At 45.7% G+C, this 19091-nt stretch overlaps 1 protein-coding gene across 3 annotated transcripts in view; it reads right to left on the bottom strand.

The window, feature by feature from the left end:
• Positions 1-173: 173 nt before the first annotated feature.
• Positions 174-19091, bottom strand: part of STEAP3 (STEAP3 metalloreductase) — a 34345-nt gene continuing 15427 nt past the window's right edge. For 2 of the 3 annotated variants that reach the window (XM_074547950.1, XM_074547952.1), the window contains exons 3-5: positions 18214-18741; positions 16518-16682; positions 174-10721 (exon numbers count right to left, since the gene is read on the bottom strand). In XM_074547950.1, coding sequence (XP_074404051.1) covers positions 10431-10721; positions 16518-16682; positions 18214-18741 — 984 coding nt within the window. In that variant the 3' untranslated portion in view covers positions 174-10430. The remainder of the gene's footprint in view (positions 10722-16517; positions 16683-18213; positions 18742-19091) is intronic. The other variant, XM_074547951.1, reaches the window with a different exon arrangement.

Genomic DNA, 19091 nt, shown 5'->3' with positions numbered 1-19091 from the left:
GCCTGTTTCTAGCTTCACTTCATGGAGCCACCTCCACACGGGGCTAGCAGCTCCAGTTCTGCCAGGACATCACTGTGCCTAAGTAGGGATTGGGCATTTTTCCAAGTGGAGTGAAAGCTCATGGTTCAGTTTTAAGAATAAAACCTGAATGATTGCATTTTTTGCAAGGAGAGGCCCAGCCTGTGAGCCACATGTCTTCAAGACTGGAATTGATTCCTTTGTGCTTTCCATGAGCCAAATACTCTGTTGCAATGTGTTTGTTCTTGGTGATGCTGGCCTTTCCTACTACATGGACCAAATTAAGAATAATAGAAAACAATCATGCATCCCATAAGGTAGACATCACTTATGAAATGCTTTTTAGGGGGTACCTACATGGGACACTGTGCCTTTAATCCTCCCCTCACTGAAAGAGGAGTGATGCTGGCTCTGTGCCTTAGCAGGATTTTTGGGCTCTGCTGAATTGAACTGGACCTCACATGCAATTGCTTTAGACCCACACATCTATGCTGAGCTCTGGGTGAGGGCTGACAATGCTATAGCCATGAGAACTTCCTGGAGGAGTAACCCTGCCATTTCCTAGAGCTTTGATTATTGTTTTTATTGACATGTGTGGCTTCCAAAGTGTCTAAGTAGAATTTCCCTTTGTTTTAGATGTAGGGCCAAAGAACCCTCTGTGTATTGTTCCCACCTCGTTTTCTTCATCCTTACTGGCAACTCCCTGGTTTAGGCTGTAAGAAAATTGGGAAATTTAGTGACTACAAGAAAATGGTCTGGGATTATATCAGGTGCAGTGCAAAGGACCAAAACATGCCAAAACTAAGCTCACAGATGTTGCAAAAGCAGGGGAAAAAGTCAAGGAGGAAGACACAACTTGAAGGGGAAGATATGAGGGACATGGCATGGATACTTAAAAAAAAAAGAAAAAAAATCTTGCCCAAAGTCAAAGCTATTCAAAGGCCGGCCATATGCCATCCAGTGCAGGCACATGCACCAAAGCTTGCCGAAATTGATCCCCACTGAAGGCCAAAACAGAAAAGAAGGACTTACAAACACTCTGAAATGGAGATGCCATCAAAGGAATTGCAATTGGAGGAGAAAAAAAGAGAAGATTGTGCATTATGCATGCCCTGATGAATTTATGAGGAGAATTTACCTCTTGCCTTCTCTTTCTGTCCAGGCAGCCTCTCTGTTGCTGGTGCCTGCTCCCCAAACATGGGCCCACGTTCAGCGCTCTTGCAGTCTGTCATGTTTGCACATTTATGAGGTTGATTCAAATTTTTCGTATCTTCTCAGACAGTTCAGGCTGATGCATTGCACCCCAGACTATCTCATCTTTGTTCAGCCAAATTTACAACAAGGAAGGAAACTTTGTTAGAACAGATAGTGTACCAGAGACATCAGAGTGTCAGGCTGGCCTGCCAAGGCCTCTAAATGGTGGCTGTCAGCACATGCAGGCTCTCACACTGAGCATGACTGAATTTGGTCTCCAGCCCTTCCAGACAGACTTGGATTAGTTTTGTGATCCCTTTTCTTTAAAGCATTTGTCTTTGAAAGAGTCACCACATTTTAACAATTGTCCTTTCTGGGCTTGTACAGTTCCAAACCTGCAGTGTCACATCAAGTGTGGTACAGTGGAAGAGCAATTCTACAGCATCAGGGAGGAAAACTGTAAATGTTCTACTGCAAATAGTCAAGAATGGATGTGACTGGCACTCCAGGTTAACTTCTCTCTCCAAGGGAAGAGTTAAACTACTGCTTTGTGAGCTCTGTTCACTCTGGCAATGGCACTTCATTGGCTTCTTTCTCCAGCAGCACAGTGGAGCCTTTTGTAATGCTCTCAATGGCTATACTTGTAAACTGGTTTTTTCCTGAAGTGTTTCTCTACTGTGCTTATTTATTTATTTATTTTAGAGGCTTTTTTGTGACTTTCAGTAATACTTCTTTCTAGTAAATCCCACAAAACCACAGATAATAATTGACAACTTGTTAGGAAAGATGCTGTTCCAACTCTTTTTTTGGTGGGATAGGCTACAGCCTTGTATCAAAGTATGTTTGGTTCCAGGATTGAGTACTGAATGAAATCTCTGAACACTGGCTAATAAATTACTAAAGAATGAGATATCTTTGCCCATGTTGTTTTAAAATCCTCTTTCTGTTAAAGGAAACCACAGAGCCAGTACTGTGGTTTGTTATCCTGGCAGAAATCATGAGCTGCATTGGTTTTCAGCTGCTTTTAATCAGAGCTGCAGTGGGGTAAGTCATACTGCTTTGCCAGTGGTCTTAGGCATCGTGGGGTTAATGAGGATTCCTGTTACAGTAGGATGTTCTTGGAACCATTCACCACTTTTTTGTTAAACAAAAGAGCAATATCCAGAGAGGAGTCTGAAGTTAGATAAAATTTATCCTGGGTATTTACACTGCAGTAGGGAAAGGCAGTTGAACTGGAACCCTGGGGTGCTGTGTCAGGCTTGGCTGTTTCTTGGAGAAAAAAATCACTTCAGAGGGACTGGAGGTTTGATTAGGAGGTGTGAAAGCTGAAGAAGAACAGAGGAAATTTTGAAAGAAATTGCCATGAATAGGAAGAAGACATAACAGTGTAAGTAAATAAACAGCAAAATTTGCATGCGCAACACTCTTGGTGCAGAGACACGAGAGCAGTGCTGCTTTCTGTAGAACTAAAGGTATAAAAATGTTGCTTTTTCATAATTTTGGAACTGACTTAATGAACTGCTCCAATAGGCATTTGTTTTTTTTCTGGCTTTGTCACATTAAACTTTCTGCATCCAACAGTTTCAATGATTTTTTCTGCCCAGAGATAGTTCTGTTGCCTTTTGAAGAAGCAAGGGTTAAGAAAAATCTGCTGACTTGGACAGCTGAGTTGACCATAAGGAGAACTCAAAGATCTGATAAGCACCACTTTTACAGTTAGCTGCTTTATCTGATGTAAACCTTGCGGCTTAAAGGTGATCCAGAAATACATTGTAAGCTGTGGTGTTTCTCCTTCTCTCCCTGGCAGTATTTAACATCCCCTGACAGATCACTTACTTAAAAATGAGCCTGCAGGTAGCAGTCCAAGAGTTCCCACAGCCATGATGGGACATCCATGGCCTGTCCTTGGAAAATAACAACCACAGAAATCCAGAGTGTCCAAAGATCAGGAAGAGAAAACCAGAGCATAGGATGCTCATTCTCGGTCTCCTGTGACTGATGGGATCCCAGATACAGAGTGGGCAGATGACTGGAGGCATCACAAAAGCCTGAGGCAAATGCACACTTTTGTTTATTGAACAGCTTGGACTGAGCTCAGGCTTCCTGGCTGGCAACTGATCCCCCTTCCATTGCTTCCCTTCCATGGGACCGCTTGGCACAGATTTGCAAGTGATTAGTGAGCCAAGGAACGCCCAGCAGACAACTTTTGTTGCTTTTTTTTTTTATCAGGATATTGACTTTTCTCTACTCCCCATTTCCTATTGAGTCAGAGACACAGACACAGCTTCGAACGTTTCCCCAACCACTTCCCTTTGCTTATTGCTGCCACTTGTGGTTTGCAGTGCCTTAGTGGTGAAGTTTGCACCTCATCTGAACCTCATCTGATATGCAATAGCAGCGTTTCCTGTGGCAGCGAAGGTACACTTTTTAAAATTTGTTCATGAAAAAATATGCTTTGATATGGAGACTTTTTCTACACTGTAGCTAATAGTGCACAACAAAGGCTCTTTTCTTGCTTTGCAGCAAGGCTTGCACTGCAGGACGGCACTGTCCCCCAGTCAGTGGAAACAAAAATGTTTTTATCATAACGGTTTGAATCTTGTAAGGAAATGAAGGAGTTACATCAGGAAAGAAAAAAAAAAAAAAAAAAAAAGGGCAGTGAAAAGCCAAGACCTATTGCCATGAACTCTGCCTGCAGAGAAAGCCACCAGATGTCAGCACAGCCTGTTCTTTGCTTCTCTAAAACCTCTGCAAGCCAAGAGAAGTGTCATGTTTATGAAAAGTGCTTATCTGTGAACTAGTTTAGCCTGTGAAGTCTGTGCTGGGGTTCTGGTGATGAAAGCTGAGTCTTTCCTTGCAGAAAGTATTTCTTTTCATATTAAAATCAAAAAGCGGCAAATTGAACTGGTCTCACCGCTTAAATTCCTCTTGTTAGAGAGCATCCTTTGCAGAGCCGGTTCCCAGCGTATCTAAATCTTTGCATGCTGTGAAGAGGCATTTGCAGAACATTCATTTGAAGAATTGTCTGGAAAAGATCAGTGTTAATTTGCCGAGGTTTTGTAAAGTAGATTTTAAGTATGCCTATTTCTTTTAAACACAAGGAAAACCATCTGGAACAGACACACATGCAAAGCAGAGCAAAACATCTTCGGCAACACAGCTTAAACACACAACAAATGTATCCTCCATGCTTCTGACCCTAAGCTCCCACTATTTCCTCCTTGTAGTGCAAGGGCTGAGGAGAAGCTGGTACTGCATTCTCCAGGCTGTGCCTCCTGAGCTGCGATGAGCTGAGGTGGGATGTGAGTTTTGGAGCCTAAATCCCAGCTCTGTGCACAGCTTTATGTGTCAGTGATTAGAGCATGCATAGATGCTGCCTGGTTAAAAGGCTAGATTTGAATTTTTGCAGAGGGACAAGGTGTGACAGAGCTTTCTGCTCAGATTCCCATCACTCTTCTTGCAGCAGCTTGCAGGTGCCAGGGAGGTGTCAAAGAGAGGGAAGTTAAAGTGGCAGCTAGAGCCTGGGTGGTGTAAATATTCCTTCCTCCTGTTTTGGGCTGCTTGTTTGCCTCCTTTCCTCTAGCCTCACACACTGGTGTCGTGTTAGGGGTTTGCCACAGCTACTTCTCAATTCCAAACTAGGTGGTAACTAGGACCCTCAAACACTGCTCACATTCTGGAAGGGATGCAAGAGAAATTGCAGCTGTGCAGTCTGGGGCTGTGTGCAGGGGAAGCCTGTGGTGTGCAGCTTGTCTGGGGGGTGTTATTCTTGCTTCTGTCCCTTCTGCACAGCACTGAGTTCTGCTTTGCTGGGGACCAGGACCTGCTGTGGAAACTTGGCACACGTGGCAGATAGATGAGAGGAGAGCTGGGTGTTTAGGAGTTTTATGTCCCTGTATATGTGGTATTTTTGATCAGATATGGATTGTAACTTCTGTTTGTTATCATTCTCTCAATAGATTAATTCCTTTGTAGTGGGACAGGAGCAGCTGGCCAGAAGAGTGGGACTTCCAGCTGGTAGTGAATACATTAAAGGGCTCAGTGTAGCAGATTAATGTAAGAATTTACCTTTGTCTGTCCATTCCTGCTCTCTGGCAGGTGACTTACAGTGTTGTGTACCAGGAATGTCAGTGAGAACTGTAAGAACTGCTGCTGTCTGCCCTCTAATTAAATCTGAGAAGGTTTAATTCTGCTTTCTAACCAAAAGCCAATGGAACACATTCTTTAAGAACAGTTTGGGAGGCCCCTTTTCTTCAGTGAAGCATGATTTTTAAAATGGAAGGCATGGTGTTGGTCTGATTTCAACACAACTTTGAAGTCACATCTTTGTCTCCCCGCTTGTGTTAGGGTGTTGGTCTCTTCCTTCAAATAACCAGTGACAGGACAAGAGGAAATGTCCTCAAGTTGTGCCAGAGGAGGTTTAGACTGGATATTTGGAAAGATTTATTCACCATAAGGGTTGTGAAGCATTGGAACAGGCTGTCCTGGGAAATGGAGTCACCAGCTCTGGAGGGATTTACAGGACTTGTAGGTGTGGCACTCGGGGACATGAGGGATGGGCTTGGCACTGCTGGGATAACAGTTGGACTCAGTGATGTTAAAGGTGTTTTTCTGTGATTCTGTGATTATGCCCATCCAGTTAGAGGGCATCAGCTGGCTTTAGAGTCAAAGCGAAATCTAGCCATGATAGCTTTATATCCCACCAGTTACCATCATGGCCATTTCTTCACAACTATTCCCCTGCCCCAGGCCTCCCAAATCAATTACAACTGGTTTTGCAGAACACAGACTTGAATCTTGCACAGCAACTTTGTTTTCTAGAGTGCTGAACAAGACAGCTGCTTGAAGGCAGACATCTGGCTGCAGACAGCTCTTTAAGGCAGCATGCTGGCCTGCAGCAGCTGAAGGTAGCTAATTGCAGATCAGATATGGAAACAGGTAACAAGAGTAACTAACCAGCTGAACGACAGCTGTAGTGCATCCTCCAGTGCTGAGATTTCTAAATCTAAAGCAGATTATCTTTCTAGGAGGATGCACTCGAGCCACTTTAAGTCTTTGAAAGGTTTCAGTAATACTATGGCTCGTGGTATGTGATCCTCCTGACTGGCTCCAGACAATGCTTATTTTTAGTCTTTGATTATGAAGGTCCTGTACATGCTCTGCTAACAAGAGCTGTCCCTGATCATAGGTGGTATCTGTGTATTCTGTGCTCAGCTTTAAAATGTGTGTGGTTCTCACAAACACAAAAAAACCCCACCTTGTGCAGAAATTCTGCAAAACTGATGCTGCTTATTAAAGCACAATAAATAGATCAAAGAAAACTGTCCTAGTGTAACAAATCTCATTCCTCAAACCCAAGGCACAGTCTGCAAATCCTGCTAGCTCAGTGTGGGAAATTTAGAGCTCAAGAACAACACCAGGTTTTGTTGCTGATTGTAGCTGTGTTGGTCATGTTGGAGAGACTAAAATATAGGAAATATATTGCACAGAGGTGCTGAAGCACGTGCATCCCCCTGAAGATTCAACTATAGTTTGATATATCACTTTGTGAGTAAATCCCTTAAGAGCAAGAAACCAATTGCACTGTTTAAAACTTTGTATTATAAATCTGAAGGAGTGAGAGAACTGTACCTGCAGAGGTTAATCTTCAGCTCAGGAATTTAAATGAACTCATTAAAATCAACTTACAAATTAGCTCATTAAAATGCAATGCTGCAGATCCAGAAGTTGGTTGATCTGGCATGCCACTTGTATGAAAAAGTGACTTAAGAAGCAGAGAACAAATTTATAGTACCAAAACTCCATCTTTCTTTGGAAATCCTTCTTCCTTGGACTCTGTATCAACAGCACTTTCTATTTAGTGAATTAAGCTTGTTTGATCCTATGCTACAAAATGCTGTATAATATCAGTAACCCCCTGTAATGAAATATATGTCTGCACACACTTGTGCCCTCTCACATTCATAGGAACTCTGTAATTGAGCCCTGGCACCATGGGTCACAGTAATGATCATTTTATTACCTTGATAATGACATTCTACAAGCTGCTGGCTGTAGTAGGTTTTATTTCTTAGTGGTTAAATTCTAGATAATCACACTACTCTACTACTGCCATTAAAGTAATGGTTTTGTTTGGGGAGAGGCAGGAAAAAAGACTCACACGAGCTCTGATATAATTATGTAGATCTGTTCAGAATATCTTTATATAACTACAGAGGCCAGAGATTAAAACTGGCCTCACTCTTACAGCTCTTCATTTGGTTCTTACATATCCCAGAGGCACATAGTAGGCAGTGCAGAAAATAAAAATACAAAGATTTTTACATTCAAGCTATATATTCTACAATAAGATACATATATTTTTATATGTGTGTGTGTGTACATATATACAGAAAGAGAGAAAAACTTCAAGTACAAAACCAGTTAAATGGTAAATTTTAAGCCAATCTCACTGAATGTCCTATGCACATCAAAAATGCTTAGGGAAAAGATAACTCAAAAATCCCTTACTTCATTCATTTTCAGCATTCCAGAACAGGAAGAAATTACTCAAACTGTTGTGTCCCATGTTTTAAGGACCAGATGCATACAGAGGGCATCATGTGAAATGCTATTCAGTGTTTTTAAGGATTGGTTTTGGTTTTCAAAAGGGATGGTGGCTGGCCAGTCTGTTGGCACAGGCATTACCTGGAGACCCTTGACCAGCTTTGTTCTTTAGTGCTGTAGAGCTGCAGTAGCTGTGGGGATTTTGAGCTGGCTTGTCTGTCCCTTTGGGCTTGTGTCCATCTGAAAAGCACCATGCTGACTCACTGGCTGCCCCTCTGCTCATGGGAACTGTCCCTTTGCCATGGGAAAGGGTTTGTAGGCAAGGAAGTCTTGTAAACAAAGCAAGGGTGCAAACCTTCTGCTGGGCAGAAAGGTGAGTCTTTAACCTTGCAGTGACTCAAAATAAACCATTCTTTTCCCCTTGAAAACAATGCCTGCCAGCCTGTGTAATGCTCTTTTTCTGCCTCCTGATCTTTTCTGGCTACCAGACAATAGTCTTGCCTGACCTAAAGATGTGGAAAGAAATCTAGATGGGAAAAAAAGGCATTGAAATACACCATAAACTGTGTAAACTGGTGTTTTTATGTTGTCATTGCCTGATGATGAAATGGAAAAGATGACTAAAAAACCAGGCTTGCTCAATCCAGTCTTCCCTCAAGGATGAGTTAAATTAGAGTGGGTTGAATTATATTCAGGTGAAACTGTCTCAATTCCATGTGGAAACTTATCACCTAACCAGAAATAAATATTGCTGGGTCATCAGTCTGCTTGGAGAGTGATTCAGGTGCCAGTGTGGGCTAAGTTCTGGAGGTGGATGGGGAAACCTAACAAACTCAGCTTGCTGAGGGGGACAGTGGTAAAGAATGGTACTTTCACCACGTTGTCCAAACCCCATGAAAACAACAACAAAAAAGTCACCTTATTATGAAATCTAAGCTTTCCCCTCAGAAGCAGCACTTGGAGATTTTACTGTAAGTGTTAGGCAAGAACTAACAGTCAATATCATCACTGGCCACATGAGCAATATCTGGAGAATATTACTCACTGAAGTTGTTGAGGCTAAACAGGGAATTCTTATGAGTCTCTGTCTGTGTAGAACTCTTCAGGGTTATGGGGGCAATGGTGACTTGTAGCAGGGTTTATGTGCCCCAGAGCTGATAATTCCCCTTGCCCTTTTGGGGGGAACAACACTTCCTTGTCCCACAAGCTGTACCTCATTTGGTGCTGACAGCTCTTGTTTCTCAAAGCAACACTGAACACTGAGTGTCTTTTCTTCAACTGTAGGAAAATGAGGCCATTCCAGGCACGTCCTTGTACCTGACCTTACTGAGGTAGTCTTCTTGTGTCATCCCAATTGCTTGCTTCTAAATGAGCTTTAGTGAATGGCTGTCCATTCACTGCTTGGTGATTTGCATGTCCAAAACCTAAAAAATTATTCTGATAAAGAGTAAGAACTTCATAGAAAGCAACAGGTGAAACATGAAATTAGGACAGAAATCTTTGCCCTATGCCCTGTCCACAGTGGGTGTGAAGTCGGAAGAGCATTTCATACCTGCTTTGTATGAAAGGGACTTTTTAAGGTGTAAGGCAATGAAGGACTGTGCCCAAAATGTACAACATGTTTTCATCTTGTGGTCAAGACTTGATGATCCCTTTGCAGGACTGTTCAAAGATCTTATTATTGCTACTGAAACCAGTGGGTTTAGAACTGCTGTTTTGTTTGCTTAAATGGGAATGTTCAGGTGACAGCCATTTCTAAAAGCTTCACCCTATTATTTGATGTAAGGCCAGCTGGAAGGCCTTGGTTTTCTCCATGTAATTTTGTGAAGCAGCAGGCCTTTCCAATAATTATCCTCGCTCTATTTCAATCAAATACTGCTTGAAACTTTGGCTCAGTGTAACAGAGAGCATGCAGCAGTAGCTGTCCTCTCAGAGCCAGCACTGCAGACCAGACGTCTGGTATTGGGGATGTCTTTCTCTCAAATGCTTTTATACTCCTGGAAAAGGTGCTTTATTTCCTCAGCTTATAAACATGCATCAGGCACTGCTTCCAGAAGCAGAAGTGCTGTCTGTATCTGAGAGAACAGGGATACTGGGCTTGCTGTCAGATTTGATGATTTTAGTAAAATCTGCTGTCACAGTAACAGGAATATAGCTGTACTGACTTGTCCACAGAGTTCATTGAAGAGAACAAAACCAGAGGCAATTGATCTTTCTAAACCTCACTGCCTTGATTGATCCATACACTCAAGAGGCATGGTATCTTTGCTGTCATAAACTCCAAAAATCTGTGCAACCTTGTGTTAAAAAATAAAGACATTGAAATTTATGAGAGCAGCTGGAAAGCAACTGAGAAATACTGGTTTGGGGAGCTGCCAGGCAGGACCTCCAGTGACTGATCTGACTAACAGAGTCCATCAGTTCCCCATGTATATTAGTGCTGCTAGCTTGGCTCTCACAGTCACTTTTAAGGCAATAATTGTCCTAGCAAATCAGCAATATAATTTAACTGCAACTGTCTAACCTAAGTTTGATGGCCATCCATTTTCTAAAGTCAACAAATTTTATTATTTTATCAACAATACCATTATACCAAAACATACGTGTATTTAAGAAACACCTTTGAACCTAGAAATGTTGATAATGCTTCAAAATCCTCAAAGCTGGGGCTGTTAGACATTGCTGGAGGTCTCCCCACTTGAGAATTCCCCCGTTGCACTGGGCAGCACAAATTTGACGTATCTGCCCTTCTCCCAGCCCCTCCTGATCCTCAGAAGTCTGTGCTGGATGCAGGGCAAACTGAAGATGACTCTGGCTATGATCACAGTGCATGGGACCAGCAGGGTGAGGGTGTAGGTTGGGGGCAGGTAGAATTTGTACTGGCTCTCATCGAAGGCCCTCGACCAGCCGTACGTGAGCGTGTGCAGGGTGCTGATCACCAAGGCAATAAATCCAAGAGAAGACTGAAAGGAAAAGAAACACACAACCAGTTAGCAGAGTGCCTTGTGCCTGGCTGTCTCCCTGTATTTCTGACATCATTTTCTAAGTGTACATGACAGAGAGGGAGCAATGGGTATTCCTGTGTTTCAATAAAACATGGCTGCAAACCTTTCCTGGGGAGTGTGCCAGACTGGGCTTTTCTTTGTCTAATCAGAGGTTAGGTGTGACATTGGAAGCTCAGCAGGAATTTCCCAGAAGGTGCTGCCAGCTCAGCAGAGAGGAGGGCTCCTGCATCCTGTGAAGCAGCAGCCCCCAGCCCCAGCTGGGCAGGGGGGCAGCGGCAGCTCCCAAGGGCTCCTCCTGAGCTGCAGCTGCCAGCCCTGCCCTGCCAGCCCTGCCAGCTCTGCCCTGCCAGCCCTGCCCTGCCAGCCCAGCCCTGCCAGCCCTGCCCTGCCAGCCCCTGGCTGGCTGAGCCAGTTCCTTCTGACCAGCAGGATAGAGCAGCAGTGATGTGGCTCTGGACCACAGCTGGCACTGCTGGAAGTGGGTGATGCCACAGTTCCACACAGAGCAAAGATCTTCAGGTGACTGGCGTCATCTACAGGAAAATGAGATTGTGCACAAGTGCTCTGTTCTGAGGCGAGCACCAGCCCTCAAGGCTTTCCTCCTCTGTCAGAGATGTGTGTTGGTTCAAAGGCTGTGAAGAGCCTTTTATCCACTCAGTGAGGCAACAAGAATGCAGCCCCTGTTCTGCAGGCAAGAACTTCCCCCATTTTCAGCTGAGATCATGCTCCCAAGCACCCACAGAGACAACACCTCCTCCCGAGTAATTCCAGCTCCCTCTGAGGGTTGCTCTCAAAGACAGGTTTTAAACTCTTTCCCTCACTGAGGGCTTCCTGCCAGCATCAGAGGTGGTGGCTCCTGAGCCTGCCAGCTCCCACTGCCTGCTGGCACTCAGCAGCCCTGGGCACTCCCTGTGTTCTCCTCTGTGCAGGCCTTTGCTGCTGTATTTTCAGGGAAAAGTGCACGTGAAGCATCTTGCTCTGCTGCCCTACTTTGAATGGTCTATCTAAGCTTGGTCTATCTAAGCCTGAAATAAAAGATTTCAAGATACCTATAGAGGGAAAATTTTGCTAATTTTAGTTAGTCCCTAACTTAGGGAAGAAAGCCTTTAAAAGCCTAAATATCTGTCTTGGTGCAGAGATCAGCAAGAAACCCAGTATTCCTGAAGATATGTCCAGGAAAGAGGACATGGCAGGGAAATCAGGAACCGGGGCAAGATGGGAGGAAGGACTCACTGTCTTTTGAAAAAACAGTTTCATCCAAAGAACTACTCAAATCATAGATTCCCCTTCTATTTTTGATTGCTGTGAAACAATTAAAAAACCCAGACAACTTTATAAAATGTACCATGTTATTACCAAAAAAACAGACCAAGACTCCTCTAAACTTCAGAGCTAATCTTTTAAGCAGCTGAGGGGACTGGGCAAGGGAGGGAAGGAGATCTCTAAAATGTGCTACCAGATCTATGTACTCGACTTTTACAGTATCTATCTGGCAGTCATGTGGGTGTCACTGAGTCCTGCCAAGGCAGGGTAGGACTCCTCTCTGTGTTACAGCTGAGCATTTCTCAAGGTCATGCCAGGAATTGGGAACAGAGCTGGGAACTGAGCCTTAGTCCTGTGTGCAAGCCCACACTCACCCTTTTTTTCATGTCCTTCTTGCCAGAAGCTGTGTCCATGTCCTAAACCAAAGTGGAAACAAGCAGCAAACCCAACAGGGTCAAGACTAATTGCATTTGGAAAATTAAGGAGGAATTTGCTGAAATATGCTGTGGTCCCAGTTGAACCTAACAGCAGGACCTGACCCACAGATCATCCATCATTTATAGTTCAAGATTCTCTCAAACAGGCAAAAAAACCCCAGGGTGGCAAAAGGTTTGAAGTACCAGATTAGGATTCACCTGGTAAAGCAGGGCAGGGAAAAGGGGACAGAGAGAACCCAAGAGCAGAAGCTTTCTGCCCTGGGCAGGGGGTGCATCCAGTCAGCCCAAGCAGGGCTCTGTGCATGGCAGAGATGCCAGAGCTGGAGATAACTACCCTGTCCCTCTACAGTTTCTCTTTAAGCAGCTGCTGGGTCTGGGGGAGAGCAGGAGAGGAAATTGATAGGACAAAAGGTGACAAACCATCACAGGCACTGTGACTGACGCACCTTTGTGTGTGGATGGTGGGGATGAAACAAAAAGGCCACAAACACACGGCAACAAACACATGGCTAAGGCGCTGTGGCTGCAGCAGGGCTGGCAGCTGCTCTGGCAGCAGCAATGGGTTGATCCACATTTAGCACAGATGAGGAGCTGACTGGGGTGAGCAGAGGGGCTCCCAGTGCTGATGCAGGCTGAAGCCATGGCTGCACCCCCCAGACAGCTGGATGCAGCCAGTCTGTAAGTGCACAGAACCCAAAAGCTTTGCTGATTGCAGCCTGGCTCAGTGTTTACAGCTCAATATACACTCTGTAGCACAATGCAGAGCCTGCTGAGCAGCCCAGGGGGCTGATTTGCCAAAGTGCTCAGCCCTGATACCACTCTTGAGCTCTCATTGATCCTTTCTATGCAGTTCCTGGCTATGAAATCTTTCTGGGTTTTGTTTTCAACAGTAGCAGAGGCGATTTTTGTACTGTCACACATGGGGAGTGTGGGGCCAGCAGCCCTGTAGGGTGTTAAAGCTCTCTGAAAGATGCTGCATGAAGACAGTATTTTCCTGATGCAGGTTTTGCATGTATTTTCTATTCTGCATTAACTCTTCCACCTCTGCCACTTCCTCGGTGCCTGCAGGCTCCCTGTAACACCTCAGCAAAGGTGATCCAGTCACCTGTGGCTCCTTTAGAAATGCTTGGGCAGCACTGAAAGCAAAGAGCCCCTTCCTGACCCAGACAGGCTTCACCCTTGTGAAGCCATCAGTACTATAGAATTATCAGCTCAATGGAGCAGCTTTGGCCCCTCACACTGCCTCGACAGGAGGGTTAGAAAAGGTCTGATTACAGATTCTTTACATCTTATGCTACATGAACTATGAAAGAAACCAGGTCAATTCAACCTTCAAATTCCAGGAGGGCTTCTCAGGATAGGAAGGTAAAGGCAATCATACACATTTTTACTTCTCAGGCAATTAGAGTTGATTTGTAAATCACTGGGGAATGTTAAAAATGTCTGCTATAAGCTGAATTACATACAAATCATTCCTGTTAGCCAGTGTTTCATTCCTGTACATTTTCTGTTAAAACTGGACACACGGGGGAACTGTGTATCCAATTTAACTATATTTAATTGAAATTTGAGTATGTCCAGGAGCTACTGTGAAAATTAACCTTTTTTCCTATAACTCTGGCAACAATACAAATGGGATTTTCGACCTGTCAGGCAACAGATGTGTATTTTAATACTGTGGCAGTATATGGCACTAATACAGGTGTACACACTGGCTGCTGGCAAATGTCAGACTTGGGAAGCTCTGGGTAAGGAGGGGACTAAAATCACTCCTGAATTTGCCTCACATGTGGCTTTTGGTACAGTGCGTTTCAAACACTGTCCAGTTCAACTGAGATGGGAACAAATTGCTGCATTTTCTGGAAGGCATCTGCCTGGGGCATCTGCACGCTGCATTTCACCTCTTTTATGCTGCAGAAGTGCTAGAAATCCCAAATATTTGAGAAAGCAGCCTCGTGCTTCACCCCTTTTATTTACACTGTGCCACTGTGCATTAATTCAGGAAGGCTCACTCTAAGCTATGTGAATGCAACCTCAGGAGGTTGCATTACTACTGGAAGCAGTAGCTGTAGCTGCTCCTTTAATTTCCTCATGAAAGGCACCACCAACTTATTGAGGAGTAAATAATTTAAAAGATTCCTAATTAAAAAAAAAAAGTAATATGGAAGCCAACATGCCAGGAGATCTGTAACCTGCTCTTTTTACATGGTATTTCCACAAAGAGGCACAGTACCAGCTGTGCCTCTCCTGCCTGTGATCAGCTGGGAGCTCGTGTCACACTGTCACGCTTCATTCCATGCAGACAGAAATAGGTGTGAGTATCTTTCCATGAACCAAGCCAGCCAGTTCCCATGTGGGGCAGCCAAGAGCTATTTTGGAACTGACCATCACGAATTTGTCTGGTCCCAGTGCTGACACAACCTTGGAAAGGCTGGGAAGGGGTCCCAAAGGGCAGATGGGACAGTGGTGTTACACGCACGACCTGCCACGACAATGCTTGTGTTACATGACACAAGGCCAGCACCCTCCAGGACAGCTGCCAGGCTGCCTGGGGAGCCAAAGGGAAATGCAGGGGGGTTCAGAGCCTCCTTCCAGGCTGCAAGGAGATACTTCCCTTCGTTTGGGATTCCTGGTGTGAGATGTGCAAGTCAGGACTGATTTATCCGGTGTCCCAGCAGCTGCAGCCCTCCCCTGAGATGCGTGGTGAGAATTAATATGCTCCCATTGTCCAGTCTGAAACAGAGGCTTAGAGCCAGTCTCCCTTCTCCTCGAGGGATGATCTCTTGGGGTCAAGCTCCCCTGATGCAGCTCTTCTACTCAGTGTAAATAATTACTGGCTAGCCCACAGCAAGAGGGGAAAGAAGACAAACTGGATTGCTCGTGTGGTGATCGGGGCACTCGTGGGAGAAGCAGGGGAGCAGACTTCAAACTCCTGCTCTAATGAACATTGAATTATTTATATACCCCTGAAGAGCTTCAGCAGAGCTTAACAGAGGCTGGATGATAGATATTCACCTCTGCATCTCTGAGCCCTGCCCTCCCCTTTGGAAGGGTTATGTGGTGCAAAGGGAGGCTCCACAGGGGAAGGGGGTCCTGGGGGGGCTCACACACCTTGGGTGCCACAGGGGTTACAAAGCCTGCTGCATGCTAAGCAGCCCTGATGCAGGAGGCACAAGTGAAAAGGAGTTTTAGGGCTGTGGGGTATGGCTGTGGCACAGTGAGTGGAATCTGGCCTCAAAATCAGCTTTAATGTGCAGGGGATACTTGAAAGGTTCATTCTCTGCAATCTCCATTAATGAGCCCTAAGCCTGGCTCCAAATGCATCCCTGAAAAAGCTGCAGCCACTGAATACTGTGTCTGTGAAAATCCCAGGGGGTAGACTCAGGTCACCAAGGGAATTTGGCCCTTGAGAGCTTGGCCATCACTGCAAGTGGAGGAAGGCTCCTAAACCACTGGGGAAAAACTAAAGTTTTTTGCAGGTTTTAGAATCAGCCATGGCCTTTTCATTGAAATCATACCCAGTTCTCTGTGCTGTGTGGGCTCTGGTAGTTCACAGATCACTCTAAGCCTTTTTGAACTTGTCTATTGAACACCTGGGTGCATGCAAGCTCTGTCAAATCTGTCTTTCCCCTGCACTGTCCTCCCAGGCTCTCTCCTTTTCAGCAGCTCACTCTCCTTGAACAGCAAGGGCAGATCTGTGTGCTGTAGCCAGCTGTGCCCACAGTGAGTTCCTGCCTGCCCTCCAAGCCTGGTGCTGTATTCTTCCTTGTATTCTCCCTTCTCCAGAGAAAAGCACCTTCCCTAGACAGGACAAGCCCTGTGTGAGAGCAGCACAGCCCCAGGACACGCCACAGCCCTCTGCCCCTCTCCTGCTCTGGGTCTCATGCCCTGGATGAGGGGTCTATGGCTCTGGGGTGCATGGGGAGGTTTTGCTGCTGACTCCAATGCACAGCTGCCCTGCAGGGAAAGCAGGTCAAGTCCTGCCCTATCTGTGTGAGGGCCTGACTCTGATTCTGCAGAATCACCCTCTGGCATCAGCAAATATCAACTTTACCTGAATGAAACTGAATTCCCTCCAGTTGAGAGAGTTTGCGATGGATGGAAGTGAAGTGATGGCAAGTAACGACAGCAAGCCCAGGGCAATTATTCCAACAGAGATATAAATCTCCATCCTCCAGACTTCCTCCTCTACCCAGACTGTCATCTTCTTCTCCATAGCCTGGCATGACAATGAAGGTTTGTTAAAAGGGGGCTCTTAGGGACAGAGGAACTGAGTTTTATCTGTTCTGGTTTTGGAAGCAAGTCTCCGGGATGAGCACTGGATCCTGTTCGCACCTCCAGCACCATTTGCCTGTTTGGGAGATGTGGAAATGCTCTCTTATCCCAAAGCCATTTGGCCAAAGCTAGACCTGATTTGAAGCCTGCTGGGAAGAACTGCTGAATGCTCTCAGATCCCATGCCTGTAACCACAGCAGCAAGCCCCAAAGTCACATTTGGAAAGATAATTACAATGAGAACTCAGTTTCAAGCCATGAAAACAAATACAGATGCTTGAATATGCAGTAGTCTCCTAATAACCTTTGTTTTAAGTGCATTTAGGGGGAAATTGTTCATGCTAATGGAAGGGAAGATGGGTTTTATACTGCATGGCAAAGAGGAACATTTAGAACTGTCCTCTTTAGCCCATTAAATGGGTTTAATTTACTAAACAAAGATGTTGCTAGAAAACAGGAGGTAGAGGGGAAATGAACACAGGATGCTTGCCTGAGATTAATGTGCAACTGTGGCACTTGAGAAGAACCTGCTCAAGGCTGGAGCTGAGAGGCTGGGAATGGTGTTTGATGGATGCTCTGAACAGCCACTGCTGCCCAAACCAGCCATCCTGCTCCCCTCTGCCCCCACAGCTCCTTCCCTCCTTTTTGGGACCAATACTTGGAATCACTCAGCCAAATACCCCAGCACAGAAAGCAGAGGGGTTATGGGGTAATTCCTTGATTGCATTCCCCCCTCAGCTGCACAAATCCTCTGCCATCCCAGGAGGGAGCAGTGAGAAGCAGAGACGAGCGAGGGGCAGGAAAGAGCAAATCCCATCTTCCCATGGTACTACAGAGCTGGCTGAACTGCCTGAAGGCAGCAATCTCACACTGGATAAACACTGCTGAGAGTGTCCATAAAGCAATAAAGTCCCTTTCCATTTCCTTGTTCTTATATAACTGGCTCGTCACCACCATTTTGTTAAACTCCTGCAGGCACAGGGTGATGAGGACACACAACCCTCTGTGGGATATGACTTGGTTACTCCAGCAGACACAATTATGAACATCAATGTGAACAAACAGGGATCTCCCAAGATTTTGGGAGCTGAAGGGAACTCTACTCCTCCTACCATTGGATTTCCCCTTGCCTAGCATTTTTCCTGCCTCAGAGACACCAGTGCCAGGCAAGGCTGGTTTCCAAGGCTTGTCAATGTTTCTGGGGAGCACTGGCATGGGGTGCTGACTCCAGCCCTGGCTAACAATGCAGAAGGAGCTGTGTATCCAGGGAGATGGCAGCTCCTCAGCACAGACAGGCGAGTGCTCAGTCTGTGCCATGCGGACGATCTGCAGGGCAAGCGCTCCTAGAGAGCTTTTTCCCACTGCCCCACACCTCTGGAAAATGAATGAAAAATGCAAGATATTCGGCCCACCACCCAAGATGTGCATGAGTTCAGCAGATCCCTGCAGGTGCTACCTGAGGAGCACCCCCGTTACCTGCTTGACGGCCGTCTCGATTAACAGGTAGCGGTGGGAGCGGCGCATGGGCAGGCACAGGCTGTACACGGCGTGCAGGGCGGCACAGAAGAAGCTGAGGAGACCAATCTGCTTCCTGTGCTGCAGCCACTGGTCCAGCCAATCTGGGAAACGCCTGTACTTGGTGCCGTAGTAGAGCTGGGAGCAGGCTGCCAGCACCCCGGGCAGGTAGACCAGGGACAGCATGACGTAGGAGACGCACGGCAGCGTGGTGTTGACCACCTCAATGGGGATCTTGTACAGCTTGTTCTTCTGCTCCCTGATGTAAGGGTGGATGACCTGCCGGATCAGGTTGTAGGTGAAGAAGCAAAGAAAAAGCATCAGAGCCAAAAAGATGGGGATTTTCCAGGCTGGCAGGAGGCGCAGGGGAATGTTCTCGATCTCACAGGCTGATGACATGCAGCCCATGTCCACGGGGGTGAATCCCATGACCTGAGCAATTTCTGCTATGGTGCGCTTGGCTTCTTGGTTATTTGAGCAGATCAGAACCTGCAACGAACAGAAATACACACATAGGGCAAAGAAATCAGGCTGCTGGGATTGAGTGAATCCAGAGGGATTCTGTGTCACAGGGAGCCTATGTTATTCCACTGAGCATCATAATTCCTGGCAGGCTTTTGACAGGGATTTACCATGGCTGCCAAAGACCTCTCTCCTGGACAGGTTTCCTTTCATGCATGTACTGCCAGTTTGTCTCACTGGCTCTGTTTAGATAAACAGAAAACTGAATAATACTTTTCACTCAGGCAGATGCTCCAAGGACTACACAGTGTGAACTGAATGAAGGTATTTAATTTCTGAACATAGAAATGCAGAAGCTAAGGGGTGATCTCTGGATG

The sequence above is a fragment of the Zonotrichia albicollis genome, chromosome 10, assembly GCF_047830755.1.
Source record: "Zonotrichia albicollis isolate bZonAlb1 chromosome 10, bZonAlb1.hap1, whole genome shotgun sequence".
Classification (NCBI taxonomy): domain Eukaryota; kingdom Metazoa; phylum Chordata; class Aves; order Passeriformes; family Passerellidae; genus Zonotrichia; species Zonotrichia albicollis.
This window is presented reverse-complemented; position numbering and strand designations above follow the sequence as displayed.